Below are 16,485 nucleotides of genomic sequence, written 5' to 3'. Positions count from 1 at the left end.
AATTTGCATGATGTGGTCGTGTTGGGGTTGCCATGGCTACAAACCCATAATCCAGTATTGGATTGGAACTCTATGTCGGTAACCAGCTGGGGTTGTCAGGGAGTACATGGTGATGTTCCATTTTTGTCTATTTCGTCATCCATTCCTTCTGACATCCCAGAGTTCTTGTCGGACTTTCAGGATGTATTTGAAGAGTCCAAGTCTGATGCCCTTCCTCCGCATAGGAATTGTGATTGTGCTATCGATTTGATTCCTGGTAGTAAATTCCCTAAGGGTCGTTTATTTAATTTGTCCGTACCTGAACACACCGCTATGCGCAGTTATGTGAAGGAGTCCCTGGAGAAGGGACATATTCGCCCATCGTCGTCACCATTGGGAGCAGGGTTCTTTTTTGTAGCCAAGAAGGATGGTTCGCTAAGACCGTGTATTGATTACCGCCTTCTTAATAAGATCACTGTTAAGTTTCAGTATCCCTTGCCATTGATTTCTGACTTGTTTGCTCGGATTAAGGGGGCTAGTTGGTTTACTAAGATTGATCTTCGTGGTGCGTATAATCTGGTGAGAATCAGGCAGGGAGATGAATGGAAAACGGCATTTAATACGCCCGAGGGTCATTTTGAGTATCTGGTGATGCCGTTCGGACTTGCCAATGCTCCATCTGTTTTTCAGTCTTTTATGCATGACATTTTTCGTGAGTATCTGGATAAATTCTTGATTGTTTACTTGGATGACATTTTGATCTTCTCAGATGATTGGGAGTCTCATGTAAAGCAAGTCAGAATGGTTTTCCAGGTACTGCGTGCTAATTCCTTGTTTGTGAAGGGATCAAAGTGTCTCTTCGGTGTGCAGAAAGTTTCATTTTTGGGGTTCATCTTTTCCCCTTCTACTATCGAGATGGATCCGGTTAAGGTTCAGGCCATCCAGGATTGGACTCAGCCGACATCTCTAAAAAGTTTGCAGAAATTCCTGGGCTTTGCTAATTTTTATCGTCGCTTCATCTGTAATTTTTCTAGCATTGCCAGACCATTGACCGATTTGACCAAGAAGGGTGCTGATTTGGTTAATTGGTCTTCTGCTGCCGTGGAAGCTTTTCAGGAGTTGAAGCGTCGTTTTTGCTGTGCCCCTGTGTTGTGTCAACCTGATGTTTCTCTTCCGTTCCAGGTCGAGGTTGATGCTTCTGAGATTGGTGCAGGGGCGGTTTTGTCACAGAGAGGTTCTGGTTGCTCAGTGTTCAAACCATGTGCTTTCTTTTCCAGGAAATTTTCTGCTGCTGAGCGTAATTATGATGTGGGCAACCGAGAGTTGCTGGCCATGAAGTGGGCATTCGAGGAGTGGCGTCATTGGCTTGAGGGTGCTAAGCATCGCGTGGTGGTTTTGACTGATCATAAGAACCTTACTTATCTTGAGTCTGCCAAGCGCTTGAATCCTAGACAGGCCCGTTGGTCGTTATTTTTTGCTCGTTTTGATTTTGTGATTTCATACCTTCCGGGCTCTAAAAATGTGAAGGCGGATGCTCTGTCTAGGAGTTTTGTGCCCGACTCTCCGGGGTTATCTGAGCCGGCGAGTATCCTCAAGGAAGGAGTCATTGTGTCTGCCATCTCCCCTGATTTGCGGAGAGTGTTGCAGAAATTTCAGGCTAATAAACCTGATCGTTGTCCGGCCGAGAAACTGTTCGTCCCTGATAGGTGGACTAGTAAACTTATCTCTGAACTTCATTGTTCGGTGCTGGCCGGTCATCCAGGAATCTTTGGTACCAGGGAGTTGGTTGCTAGATCCTTTTGGTGGCCGTCTCTGTCGCGGGATGTGCGTGCTTTTGTGCAGTCCTGTGGAATTTGTGCTAGGGCTAAGCCCTGCTGTTCACGTGCCAGTGGGTTGCTTTTGCCCTTGCCGGTCCCGAAGAGGCCTTGGACACATATTTCGATGGATTTCATTTCTGACCTTCCCGTTTCTCAAAAGATGTCTGTCATTTGGGTGGTCTGTGATCGCTTTTCTAAAATGGTCCATCTGGTGCCCTTGGTTAAATTGTCTTCCTCCTCTGATTTGGTGCCTTTGTTCTTCCAGCATGTGGTTCGTTTACATGGCATTCCTGAGAATATTGTTTCTGACAGAGGTTCCCAGTTTGTCTCAAGGTTCTGGCGAGCCTTTTGTGGTAGGATGGGCATTGACCTATCTTTTTCCTCGGCCTTCCATCCTCAGACTAATGGCCAGACCGAACGAACCAATCAGACCTTGGAAACATATCTGAGATGTTTTGTTTCCGCTGACCAGGATGATTGGGTGTCATTTTTGCCGTTGGCTGAGTTCGCCCTTAATAATCGGGCCAGCTCGGCTACCTTGGTCTCTCCATTTTTCTGCAATTCTGGGTTCCATCCTCGTTTCTCTTCAGGACAGGTTGAGTCTTCGGACTGTCCTGGTGTGGATTATGTGGTGGACAGGTTGCAGCAGATCTGGACTCAGGTAGTGGACAATTTGACCTTGTCCCAGGAGAAGGCTCAGCTTTTCGCTAATCGCAGACGCCGTGTGGGACCCCGACTTCGTGTTGGGGATCTGGTTTGGTTATCTTCTCGTCATATACCTATGAAGGTTTCCTCTCCTAAATTTAAACCTCGTTTTATTGGTCCGTATAGGATTTCTGAGATTCTCAATCCGGTGTCTTTTCGTCTGACCCTCCCAGACTCCTTTTCCATACATAATGTATTCCATAGGTCGTTGTTGAGGAGATACGTGGCACCTATGGTTCCATCTGTGGAGCCTCCTGCCCCTGTTTTGGTGGAGGGGGAATTGGAGTATATTGTGGAGAAGATTTTGGATTCTCGTGTCTCTAGACGGAAACTCCAGTATCTGGTCAAATGGAAGGGTTATGCTCAGGAAGATAATTCCTGGGTTTTTGCCTCTGATGTCCATGCCCCAGATCTTGTTCGTACCTTTCATGTGGCTCATCCTGGTCGGCCTGGGGGTTCTGGTGAGGGTTCGGTGACCCCTCCTCAAGGGGGGGGTACTGTTGTGAATTCTGTGGTCACAAGTGGTATTGCAGTCTCTGGGCGTCCTCCCTCAGGTGTTTTGGTGAGCTCGTTGGCTGCCTTGCTATTTAGCTCCACCTGAGTCTGTCTTCCTTGCTCCTTGTCAATGTTCCAGTGTTGGATCTGAGCTACTGCATCTTTCCTTGGGCCTGCTGCTCTGCTAGATAAGTGCTTCTAGTTTGTTTTCTGTTTTTTCTGTCCAGCTTGTTATTATCTTTTGCTGGAAGCTCTGAGAAGCAAAGGGGTGCACCGCCGTGCTGTTAGTTCGGCACGGTGGGTCTTTTTTGCCCCTTTGCGTGGTTTTCGTTTTAGGGTTTTTTGTAGACTGCATAGTTCTCTTTGCTATCCTCGCTCTGTCTAGAATATCGGGCCTCACTTTGCTGAATCTATTTCATTCCTACGTTTGTCTTTTCATCTTGCTAACAGTCATTATATGTGGGGGCTGCCTATTCCTTTGGGGTATTTCTCTGAGGTAAGTCAGGCTTGTATTTCTATCTTCAGGCTAGTCAGCTCCTCAGGCAGTGCCGAGTTGCATAGGTAGTGATAGGCGCAATCCACTGCTGCTTCCAGTTGTGTTAGGACAGTTCAGGTACTGCAGTCTACAGAGATTCCACGTCTCAGAGCTCGTCCTATTGTTTTGGGTTTTTGCCAGATCTCTGTATGTGCGCTGATTACTGCACGCTGTGTTGCCTGATTGCCAGCCATAACATACAGCCTCAAGTAGGGGGAGCTCACTACATACAGATTTATAGTCACCACTGGAGGGGGCTCACTGCATACAGAGTTATACAGTCACCACTAGAGGGAGCTGAATTATAGTCACCAATAGGGGGAGCACACTATATACAGATTTATACAGCTATCACTAAAGGGAGCTCACTACATACAGATCTGGGGAGGAGGAGATCTGTAGAATCAAAAAGTGAAAAGACAAGTAAAGGACAGAAAACAACATAAGAAGGAAAGATATGGAGGAAGCTTCTTTGAGAAAGAAGAAGGCAGTTTGTTTTCTTTTGCGGGGTTGCTTTCACTGGGGGCTGTTATGCTGGACTCGGACTTTGCTTTGGACTGGGGGGTAATGTTGGACTCAGGATAGTTGCTTTTGCTGGGGTTTTGATTTTGCTATTTATTGTAAGTTTTGTATTTTTATAATAAAAGAGTTCACTGCATACATATTTATACAGCCACCACTAGAGGGAGCTCACTGCATACAGATTTATAATCACCAATAGGGGGACCTCACTGCATACAGATTTATACAGCCACCACTAGGGGGAGCTCACTGCATACAGATTTATACAGCCACCACTAGGGGGAGCTCACTGCATACAGATTTATACAGCCACCACTAGGGGGAGCTCACTACATACATATTTATACAGCCACCACTAGGGGGAGCTCACTGCATACAGATTTATACAGCCACCACTAGGGGGAGCTCACTGCATACAGATTTATACAGCCACCACTAGGGGGAGCTCACTACATACATATTTATACAGCCACCACTAGGGGGAGCTCACTGCATACAGATTTATACAGCCACCACTAGGGGAGCTCACTACATACAGATTTATACAGCCACCACTAGGGGGAGCTCACTACATACAGATTTATACAGCCACCACTAGAGGGAGCTCACTACATACATATTTATACAGCCACCACTAGGGGGAGCTCACTGCATACAGATTTATACAGCCACCACTAGGGGGAGCTCACTACATACATATTTATACAGCCACCACTAGGGGGAGCTCACTGCATACAGATTTATACAGCCACCACTAGGGGAGCTCACTACATACAGATTTATACAGCCACCACTAGGGGGAGCTCACTACATACAGATTTATACAGCCACCACTAGAGGGAGCTCACTACATACATATTTATACAGCCACCACTAGGGGGAGCTCACTACATACAGATTTATACAGCCACCACTAGGGGGAGATCACTACATACAGATTTATACAGCCACCACTAGGGGGAGCTCACTGCATACAGATTTATACAGCCACCAGTAGAGGAAGCTCACTAGCCCCACATAGACACTATATGTGATTGCAGATGTAACGGACTATCACTCCCAGCAGTCAATATTGCTTTCAGCGCAAGACGCTATGACGATCTCGTATTCTTTGCTCTCACATCTATTCCTGTGTTTCTATTATCAGGGTAATTATTATTCATTCTTCTGCAAAGCTGAAATGATTCAGATGGGGAGGAACACAGACCACACATGTATATATGTATCTATAGGCTGCGGCTGAGGGGGGATATCACGGGGTCACCTGCAGTAACCATTGATGATGCGGCCGGCTACGACGCGTGTCAGTGGCTGCCATTTCTTCACGTCGCCTTCTACGGGGGCTCCTAGCAGCACCACGTCCTCGATGATCCCCTCTGCTCCTGCCAGGAGGACATAATCCAGCTTTAAGTCATCACCTTGTATATACTGGGAGAGCTGGGTGACCATGGGTCATACTGGTTGTCACCAGGCTCTCCCAGTCCGGTGATGCCACCATAGGCCCCGGATGATGGCGGCGTTTACCTGCCTCCTGCGCCAGCTCCTGCAGACAGAAGTAAATGACACGAGCCCCCAGGCTGAAGCCGATGAGTGTGACCGGCCGCCGTCCCTGCAAGAAGAACACAGTCCTGTACCGTGCGGGACAACTACACCCATCATTCACATCTACAAAGACCCCAAGGAGTTGTCCAGGCCTAAGTCATGATACCAGATCAATGGGGGTCTGACAGATGCCGTGGCTGGACCACCGTAGCTCAGACCATAGCCTCTATAAAGCACCCCTTTAAGAACCCATTTTTACTTCACACAGCTGAAGATTTGTTACAATCGTCTGTGAGCAAAACAAGAGACACCTCACAAATCTCTCGTTACAATGTAACAGCCTGAAAACAAGACCGAAAACTCTAGATCTGCCACATTTGTAACCAAATCTCAGCTGCGAGAAGTATCACGGAAGGATATGTTTGTATTTCTATTCACTGACAGCTGGCAGAGATCTGAAAAATGGTGACACAGAGGGAAGAGTGGGACATGACGTAAGCGAGGGGGTGGAAAGGGGGGACTAAGTATCAATGTGAATGATTAATGTGCCCCCAACACCCCAGAGGTGCCCCCCCTATCCTATCACACCCACTGGTGGTCTCGCTGCCCCCCCACACCTCAGAGATGCCCCCCCTATCCTATCACACCCACTGGTGGTCTCGCTGCCCCCCCACACCTCAGAGGTGCCCCCCCGTATCCTATCACACCCACTGGTGGTCTCACTGCCCCCCACACCTCAGAGGTGCCCCCCCGTATCCTATCACACCCACTGGTGGTCTCACTGCCCCCCACATCTAAGAGGTGCCCCCCCTATTCTATCACACCCACTGGTGGTCCCGCTGCCCCCTACATCTCAGAGGTGCCCCCCCAATATCCTATCACACCCACTGGTGGTCCCGCTGCCCCCCACACCTCAGAGGTGCCCCCCATATCCTATCACACCTGCTGGTGGCCCCACTGCCCCCCATACCTCAGAGGTGCCCCCCGTATCCTATCACACCCACTGGTGGTCTCACTGCCCCCCACATCTAAGAGGTGCCCCCCCTATCCTATCACACCCACTGGTGGTCCCGCTGCCCCCTACATCTCAGAGGTGCCCCCCCATATCCTATCACACCTGCTGGTGGCCCCACTGCCCCCCATACCTCAGAGGTGCCCCCCATATCCTATCACACCCACTGGTGGTCTCGATGCCCCCCACACCTCAGAGATGCCCCCCATATCCTATCACACCTGCTGGTGGCCTCGCTGCCCCCCACACCTCAGAGATGCCCCCCGTATCCTATCACACCTGCTGGTGGCCTCGCTGCCCCCCACACCTCAGAGGTGCCCCCCCGTATCCTATCACACCCACTGGTGGTCTCACTGCCCCCCACACCTCAGAGGTGCCCCCCCGTATCCTATCACACCCACTGGTGGTCTCACTGCCCCCCACATCTAAGAGGTGCCCCCCCTATCCTATCACACCCACTGGTGGTCCCGCTGCCCCCTACATCTCAGAGGTGCCCCCCCAATATCCTATCACACCCACTGGTGGTCCCGCTGCCCCCCACACCTCAGAGGTGCCCCCCATATCCTATCACACCTGCTGGTGGCCCCACTGCCCCCCATACCTCAGAGGTGCCCCCCGTATCCTATCACACCCACTGGTGGTCTCACTGCCCCCCACATCTAAGAGGTGCCCCCCCTATCCTATCACACCCACTGGTGGTCCCGCTGCCCCCTACATCTCAGAGGTGCCCCCCCATATCCTATCACACCTGCTGGTGGCCCCACTGCCCCCCATACCTCAGAGGTGCCCCCCATATCCTATCACACCCACTGGTGGTCTCGCTGCCCCCACACCTCAGAGGTGCCCCCCATGACCTATCACACCCACTGGTGGTCTCGCTGCCCCCCACAGAGCTGTGCCTGACTAAGTGTCTTCACAGAGAATAGCAGAGATGTGCTGCGCTGCCGCTGCGCCTGTAATGAAGTGGTCGGGCTTAATCCGCACTCAGCGCAGCAATGATGAGATTTTCGCTCCAAGGACAGATGGTCACTAACGAGAGCGCTGTCAACAAATGGAATCACACGCGTGCACGACGCTGGAGTAGCGGCCCCCGCCCGCAGGTGTGAGACCCCCTCATACATGCAGTGATTCATCATGCCGTCCCACACGTAACAGAGAGAGCTACAGTGTGCGCGGAGCCGGCAGAACCGGGGAGGGCGAAGAACACCGAGACATCCACACACCGAGACCGCAGCAACTGAGACAGTGATAGACAGACACAAGATAGAGAGCGAGAGAGAGAGCGAGGGGTGTAATACAAGGAAAAGACAGCAAGAGACAGACAAGAAAGAGAGCGAGGGAAAAAGAGAGGGTGTAATACGAGACAAGGAAGAGACAGGCAAGACAGAGAGCGAGGGAAAGAGAGAGGGTGTAATACGAGACAAGGAAGAGACAGGCAAGATAGAGAGCGAGCGAGCGTGAGGGCTGTAATACAAGGAAAAGACAGAAAGAGTCAGACAAGACAGAGAGCGAGGGAAAAAGAGAGAGGGTGTAATACGAGACAAGGAAGAGACAGACAAGAAAGAGAGCGAGGGAAAGAGAGAGGGTGTAATACGAGACAAGGAAGAGACAGACAAGACAGAGAGCGAGGGAAAGAGAGAGGGTGTAATACGAGACAAGGAAGAGACAGACACAAGATAGAGAGCGAGGGAAAGAGAGAGGGTGTAATACAAGACAAGGAAGAGACAGACAAGAAAGAGAGCGAGAGAAAAAGAGAGGGTGTAATACGAGACAAGGAAGAGACAGACAAGAAAGAGAGCGAGGGAAAGAGAGAGGGTGTAATACGAGACAAGGAAGAGACAGACAAGACAGAGAGCGAGGGAAAGAGAGAGGGTGTAATACGAGACAAGGAAGAGACAGGCAAGATAGAGAGCGAGCGAGCGTGAGGGCTGTAATACAAGGAAAAGACAGAAAGAGTCAGACAAGACAGAGAGCGAGGGAAAAAGAGAGAGGGTGTAATACGAGACAAGGAAGAGACAGACAAGAAAGAGAGCGAGGGAAAGAGAGAGGGTGTAATACGAGACAAGGAAGAGACAGACAAGACAGAGAGCGAGGGAAAGAGAGAGGGTGTAATACGAGACAAGGTAGAGACAGACAAGAAAGAGAGCGAGGGAAAGAGAGAGGGTGTAATACGAGACAAGGAAGAGACAGACACAAGATAGAGAGCGAGGGAAAGAGAGAGGGTGTAATACAAGACAAGGAAGAGACAGACAAGAAAGAGAGCGAGAGAAAAAGAGAGGGTGTAATACGAGACAAGGAAGAGACAGACAAGAAAGAGAGCGAGGGAAAGAGAGAGGGTGTAATACAAGACAAGGAAGAGACAGACAAGACAGAGAGCGAGGGAAAGAGAGAGGGTGTAATACGAGACAAGGAAGAGACAGACAAGACAGAGAGCGAGGGAAAAAGAGAGAGGGTGTAATACGAGACAAGGAAAAGACAGACAAGAAATACAAGATAGAGAGCGAGGGAAAGAGAGAGGGTGTAATACAAGACAAGGAAGAGACAGACAAGACAGAGAGCGAGGGAAAGAGAGAGGGTGTAATACGAGACAAGGAAGAGACAGACAAGACAGAGAGCGAGGGAAAGAGAGAGGGTGTAATACGAGACAAGGAAGAGACAGGCAAGAAATACAAGATAGAGAGCGAGGGAAAGAGAGAGGGTGTAATACAAGACAAGGAAGAGACAGACAAGACAGAGAGCGAGGGAAAGAGAGAGGGTGTAATACGAGACAAGGAAGAGAAAGGCAAGATAGAGAGCGAGGGAAAGAGAGAGGGTGTAATACGAGACAAGGAAGAGTCAGACAAGAAAGAGCGAGGGAAAGAGAGAGGGTGTAATACGAGACAAGGAAGAGACAGACAAGAAAGAGAGCGAGGGAAAGAGAGAGGGTGTAATACGAGACAAGGAAGAGACAGACAAGACAGAGAGCGAGGGAAAGAGAGAGGGTGTAATACGAGACAAGGAAGAGACAGGCAAGATAGAGAGCGAGGGAAAGAGAGAGGGTGTAATACAAGACAAGGAAGAGACAGGCAAGATAGAGAGCGAGGGAAAGAGAGAGGGTGTAATACGAGACAAGGAAGAGACAGGCAAGAAAGAGAGCGAGAGAGCAGACTTAAAGAGACGGAGGAAAGGTGGAGGGAAGGAAATGAATGTACAAAGGGGTCCGAAGGTGGACAGACAGAGGGGACATAAAGTAGACAGGGGTCAGGAAGAAGACAATGGAGTCCAGAAGAAGAGAGATAAGTTAAGAGGGGAAACAAAGGAGTGGGCCTGGAAAACACAAGGGTCCGGAAGAGGCTAGAGGGGTCCGAAAGAAGGACGGAGGGGTCCGGAACAAGACAAAGGGGTCGGGAGAAGAAAGGAGGGGTCCAGAGGAGACCAGAGGGGTCGGGAGGCCATAGGGGTCCGTAGACGGAAAGAGCTGCTCCGCAGTGGAATATTACACTCTCCCCATTGAGAGCAGTCACCCTCAGCTGAGCGCCGGGCACTGGGGAAGAGATCGGCTACAGACGGCGCTCACTCCCTCTCTCTCTGCCGCACTCTAACATCTCACCATCTCCATGTGTCTCACATGAGAGCGCAGCACAAAAAGAGACAGAAAACACAGATTGCAAGATAATTAATACGGAATGTGTAAGACCAAGTGCAGGAAAGAAAACAGAGAGCGGCGCAGTCCCCTCATCCTCCATCACAACGCATGTGCCCGACTGCGCTCACCCCCGAAACACGACTCTCCCTCATTACCTGCTGTCTCTTGAGCAGAATATGTGCCAGATGCTTCCCCACTTCAGCCGAGCGACTCAGACACACACCCCACGGGTTATCAATCACACTGGCCACGGTGATGAGGGAGGCCGGCCACGTCAGGGCAGCCACAATGCCTGAAGACAACAAAGGGGAACAGTGAGTGCAGCTCTGGGGTATAATACAGGAGGTAACTCAGGATCAGTAATGTAATGTATGTACACAGTGACTGCACCAGCAGAATAGTGAGTGCAGCTCTGGGGTATAATACAGGATGTAACTCAGGATCAGTAATGTAATGTATGTACACAGTGACTGCACCAGCAGAATAGTGAGTGCAGCTCTGGAGTATAATACAGGATGTAACTCAGGATCAGTAATGTAATGTATGTACACAGTGACTGCACCAGCAGAATAGTGAGTGCAGCTCTGGAGTATAATACAGGAGGTAACTCAGGATCAGTAATGTAATGTATGTAAACAGTGACTGCACCAGCAGAATAGTGAGTGCAGCTCTGGGGTATAATACAGGATGTAACTCAGGATCAGTAATGTAATGTATGTACACAGTGACTGCACCAGCAGAATAGTGAGTGCAGCTCTGGAGTATAATACAGGATGTAACTCAGGATCAGTAATGTAATGTATGTACACAGTGACTGCACCAGCAGAATAGTGAGTGCAGCTCTGGAGTATAATACAGGAGGTAACTCAGGATCAGTAATGTAATGTATGTACACAGTGACTGCACCAGCAGAATAGTGAGTGCAGCTCTGGAGTATAATACAGGAGGTAACTCAGGATCAGTAATGTAATGTATGTACACAGTGACTGCACCAGCAGAATAGTGAGTGCAGCTCTGGAGTATAATACAGGAGGTAACTCAGGATCAGTAATGTAATGTATGTACACAGTGACTGCACCAGCAGAATAGTGAGTGCAGCTCTGGGGTATAATACAGGATGTAACTCAGGATCAGTAATGTAATGTATGTACACAGTGACTGCACCAGCAGAATAGTGAGTGCAGCTCTGGAGTATAATACAGGAGGTAACTCAGGATCAGTAATGTAATGTATGTACACAGTGACTGCACCAGCAGAATAGTGAGTGCAGCTCTGGAGTATAATACAGGAGGTAACTCAGGATCAGTAATGTAACGTATGTACTCAGTGACTGCACCAGCAGAATAGTGAGTGCAGCTCTGGAGTATAATACAGGAGGTAGCTCAGGATCAGTAATGTTGCAGTCCTACCTGACAAGATGGTGTATTTCAGGGCTTCCTGTGCCACGATATTCACCAGGCCGTTCAGTAGTGTATCCAGCGCGTTTCCCAGCTCCATCAGGTACTTGGACTCCCAGGCCAGGCAGTACTGCTCGGTGGAGTGCAGCAGACTCTGCCACGGGGCGGCGAAGCTTCCTGCAGATGAGATGAAGCCATTGTACAAGGAGCCGTCTCACGCGGCAGCGGCACAAGGAATGGCAGCACTCACCGTATTTTCCAGTGGACAGCCACCCGGTGATGGCGATGCATATGTGGAGCTGACAGCCACCGGTCAGAGGCAGAAACTCGAACTCCTCTATGGCTCCCACACGTTTCTTCATCTTGTACCCTAAGTAAGGAGGACGCCGTCGTGTGAGATCAGATGAGATGTGACTGGCGGTCGCCATGATCCCGACCACTAACCTGTCAGTCCGGCCCCTGCTGCTCCGAAGAGAGACGCCATGATGGCGATGCCAGCGGTGGACCCCAGAACAGCAGCCCCCGCGCTGCCAATGATTGTGGCGGCCCCCGCGGCCACCAGTGGAGCTGCCAGTCCTCCAGTCAGACCTGTCGTAAGAAGCAGCAGCACAGGTAGGAGAGTTATGGGAGGTCCCCGGGCCACGTGATGACGGAGGACGAAGACCCTCACCTATCACCGTCCCCCCGCCCACGGTGGCCAGGCCGATCAGCAGATATCGCTTCATCTTCTTACGACTTTCCTTCTTCTTACGAGACGCCTGCTCCGACCTGAAATATAACACAGATATGAATCTGCCGAAGTGTCGGCCATATTGGCAGATTAACCAGTGCCCTGCCGGAGTGCCGAGCTCCACAGGTGAAGCTGGCACAGGACCAGGGTAAACACCGGCGCTCGGAGTCATGCGGGCGACTAATAATGGCTGCTAATATGCCGGGGGCGTCCCTGCCATACACGATCAGCTCCGCTCCGGTGTACAAGCAAACGAAGCCGGCGAGAAGAGCGGAGAAAACAAGCAAAATAATTACAGGCAGCAATCTATAGAGAATCGCAGCCAGGAGCCGAGGAGCAGCACAAGAGGAGGACGGGGATCAGCGAGAGCAACGCCATCAGGAGGCGAGAAATGAGACACTAATGTGCGGGGGCAAGAGAAGGATTAATGGGGGAGCGGGGACAAAACCCAATATTATACAGAGAAAACCGGCTGCCGTGTAATAAGGGAAAGAAACGCTACAGAAAAGACAACGGGGAGCGAACTACTATAATATTGCCCCCTATGTACAAGAATATAACTACTATAATACTGCCCCTATGTACAAGAACTACTATAATACTGCCCCTATGTACAAGAATATAACTACTATAATACTGCTCCTATGTACAAGAATATAACTAATATAATACTGCCCCCTATGTACAAGAATATAACTACTATAATACTGCCCCCTATGTACAAGAATATAACTACTATAATACTGCCCCTATGTACAAGAATATAACTAATATAATACTGCCCCCTATGTACAAGAATATAACTACTATAATACTGCCCCTATGTACAAGAATATAACTACTATAATACTGCTCCTATGTACAAGAATATAACTAATATAATACTGCCCCCTATGTACAAGAATATAACTACTATAATACTGCCCCCTATGTACAAGAATATAACTACTATAATACTGCCCCTATGTACAAGAATATAACTACTATAATACTGCTCCTATGTACAAGAATATAACTACTATAATACTGCCCCAATGTACAAGAATATAATTACTATAATACTGCCTTCTATGTACAAGAATATAACTACTATAATACTGCTCCTATGTACAAGAATATAACTACTATAATACTGCCCCTATATACAAGAATATAACTACTATAATACTGCCCCTATGTACAAGAATATAACTACTATAATACTGCCCCTATATACAAGAATATAACTACTATAATACTGCCCCTATGTACAAGAATATAACTACTATAATACTGCTCCTATGTACAAGAATATAACTACTATAATACTGCCCCTATGTACAAGAATATAACTACTATAATACTGCTCCTATGTACAAGAATATAACTACTATAATACTGCCCCTATGTACAAGAATATAACTGCTATAATACTGCTCCTATGTACAAGAATATAACTACTATAATACTGCTCCTATGTACAAGAATATAATATAATACTGCCCCCTATGTACAAGAATATAACTACTATAATACTGCCCCCTATGTACAAGAATATAACTACTATAATACTGCCCCTATGTACAAGAATATAACTACTATAATACTGCTCCTATGTACAAGAATATAACTACTATAATACTGCTCCTATGTACAAGAATATAACTACTATAATACTGCCCCTATATACAAGAATATAACTACTATAATACTGCCCCTATGTACAAGAATATAACTACTATAATACTGCCCCTATATACAAGAATATAACTACTATAATACTGCCCCTATGTACAAGAATATAACTACTATAATACTGCTCCTATGTACAAGAATATAACTACTATAATACTGCCCCTATGTACAAGAATATAACTACTATAATACTGCTCCTATGTACAAGAATATAACTACTATAATACTGCTCCTATGTACAAGAATATAACTACTATAATACTGCTCCTATGTACAAGAATATAACTACTATAATACTGCCCCTATGTACAAGAATATAACTACTATAATACTGCCCCTATGTACAAGAATATAACTACTATAATACTGCCCCTATGTACAAGAATATAACTGCTATAATACTGCCCCCTATGGATGTGAATAGGGTAGCGGAATCTTTGCAGCTGACTGTGCTGCTCATGGACACACAGGAGACAGATGGCGTGCGGTCAGTACGTACCTTGGTGGCGGCTCCTGGTTTGGCGGCACAGTGGGTAAAGAGAAGGTTATTGCACATACAGTGGAGCAGTGTTGATCACATGTAGCAGTGTCGGTGTTCTGTACGTCGCCCTCATTATCGGGGTGGCAGGTAGTAATGTCTATACTATATTCCTGTGATTTATCTCGCTGTCTCGCCGGCCGTCACATAATTAATCATTCCGATCAATACTTCCAGCTCCTGACGGCAGACACAGGGACGTTTTCCTGCACACACAGGCAGAGGCTGCACCTCGGGAATCTCCGAGAATCTGCCCAACCCCTTACGGACGCATCCCATTATCGCTTTTGCACTGATTTAGTTTCCCACCATATGGGTTCAATCATTTGATGTTTTCACAGGTCGGACTGTCACAGATGGAGTGAGATAATTACGGCTGGCATGTAAGTAGTTAACCAGCAGTGGTCGGAGCGGCTCCAATCACTGAGGATAGAGGCAGGAGCTGGCTGTACAGCACGCACGGTACCTGCACTCTGTGGACAATGAAGGGGTGAAAGGGCCGGTTAGGTTTGATATAAGCTAAGTTTAAAGGGGATGTCCACCATAACAGAGCAGTGCGACGCTCGGCCATGTGCACCAGTCCTATAATAGTAATTTCACACCTGGGCTGTGTTAGATTCATGCTTTCCATCATTCTGATTTTTTTTTCAGCAGCCTCATTATCATCAGAGGCAGAATTACAATGACTTATAAGACCTCCATACACCGCTGGTAACCCATGTTCTACCACTCACAATAGGTTATGTCACAGCTCACCTCCCCCTCCTGTACAATGACTGATAACCTATGATCTACCCCTCACTCCCCCCCCAAACTCCTCATTCCCTTTCCAGACCCTCATTCTCCCTCCAGACCCCTAGGTCCCTATCTAGACTCATCAGTCCCCTTCCAGACACCCAGTCCCTCGCCAGACCCTTCAGTCTCCTTCCAGGTCCCCAAGTCCCCCTCCAGACCCCTCGATCCCCCTCCAGACCTCTCGGCCACCCTCCAGACCCCTCGATGCTCTTCCAGACCCCTCTGTCCCCCTCCAGACTCCTCATTCCCTTTCCAAACCTCTCGGCCACCCTCCAGACCCCTCGGCCACCCTCCAGACCCCTCATTCCCTTTCCAGACCTCTCGTTCACCCTCCAGACACCTTGGTCCCCTCCAGACCCCTCATTCCCTTTCCAGACCTCTCGGCCACCCTCCAGACCCCTCATTCCCTTTCCAGACCTCTCGGCCACCCTTCAGACCCCTCAGTCCCCCTCCAGACCTCTTAGTCCCCTCGTTCACCCTCCAGACCCCTCATTCCCTTTCCAGACCTCTCGGTCCCCCTGCAGACCCCTCGGTCCCCCTCCAGACCCCTCATTCCCTTTCCAGACCTCTCGGTCCCCCTCCAGACCCCTCGGTCCCCCTCCAGACCCCTCATTCCCTTTCCAGACCTCTCGGTCCCCCTCCAGACCCCTCGGTCACCCTCCAGACCCCTCGGTCCCCCTCCAGACCCCTCAGTCCCCCTCCAGACCTCTCGGCCACCCTCCAGACTTCTCGGTCCCCCTCCAGACCCCTCGGTCACCCTCCAGACCCCTCGGTCACCCTCCAGACCCCTCGGTCACCCTCCAGACCCCTTGGTCCCCCTCCAGACCCCTAGGTCCCCCTCCTGTGATCGGCTCTTCTCCATGCAGCAGTGCTTACTCTGATGGTTCCTCTGTGTATTTCTTCAGACTCTGCATCATGGTCTCCTCGCTCAGCTCCACCGTCTCTGGGGGGATGCGCAGCAGCCAGGACACGTGTGAGATTAGGACCCGGCTGCGGGCGTCGTAGTACCCTGTACACACAGAGAGACGTGTCACAAGCGGAGATACAGGACAGGCATTTATCCAGCACTTTTCCTCTGATGTGCGGTGACCCTGCATCACTGTAGGAAGGATTGGGATG

At 49.1% G+C, this 16,485-nt stretch overlaps 1 protein-coding gene across 2 annotated transcripts in view; it reads right to left on the bottom strand.

The window, feature by feature from the left end:
* Positions 1 to 16,485, bottom strand: part of TMCO4 (transmembrane and coiled-coil domains 4) — a 33,833-nt gene that overhangs the window by 12,850 nt on the left and 4,498 nt on the right. For both annotated transcript variants that reach the window (XM_069740697.1, XM_069740696.1), the window contains exons 5-12: positions 16,243 to 16,375; positions 12,300 to 12,397; positions 12,074 to 12,217; positions 11,880 to 11,999; positions 11,642 to 11,806; positions 10,388 to 10,524; positions 5,578 to 5,662; positions 5,318 to 5,435 (exon numbers count right to left, since the gene is read on the bottom strand). In XM_069740697.1, the coding sequence (XP_069596798.1) occupies positions 5,318 to 5,435; positions 5,578 to 5,662; positions 10,388 to 10,524; positions 11,642 to 11,806; positions 11,880 to 11,999; positions 12,074 to 12,217; positions 12,300 to 12,397; positions 16,243 to 16,375 (1,000 nt within the window). The remainder of the gene's footprint in view (positions 1 to 5,317; positions 5,436 to 5,577; positions 5,663 to 10,387; positions 10,525 to 11,641; positions 11,807 to 11,879; positions 12,000 to 12,073; positions 12,218 to 12,299; positions 12,398 to 16,242; positions 16,376 to 16,485) is intronic.

The sequence above is a fragment of the Ranitomeya imitator genome, chromosome 10, assembly GCF_032444005.1.
Source record: "Ranitomeya imitator isolate aRanImi1 chromosome 10, aRanImi1.pri, whole genome shotgun sequence".
NCBI classification, from domain to species: Eukaryota; Metazoa; Chordata; class Amphibia; order Anura; family Dendrobatidae; genus Ranitomeya; species Ranitomeya imitator.
Note: the sequence above shows the minus strand (reverse complement) of the source record. Positions and strands in the feature narration are given on the sequence as shown.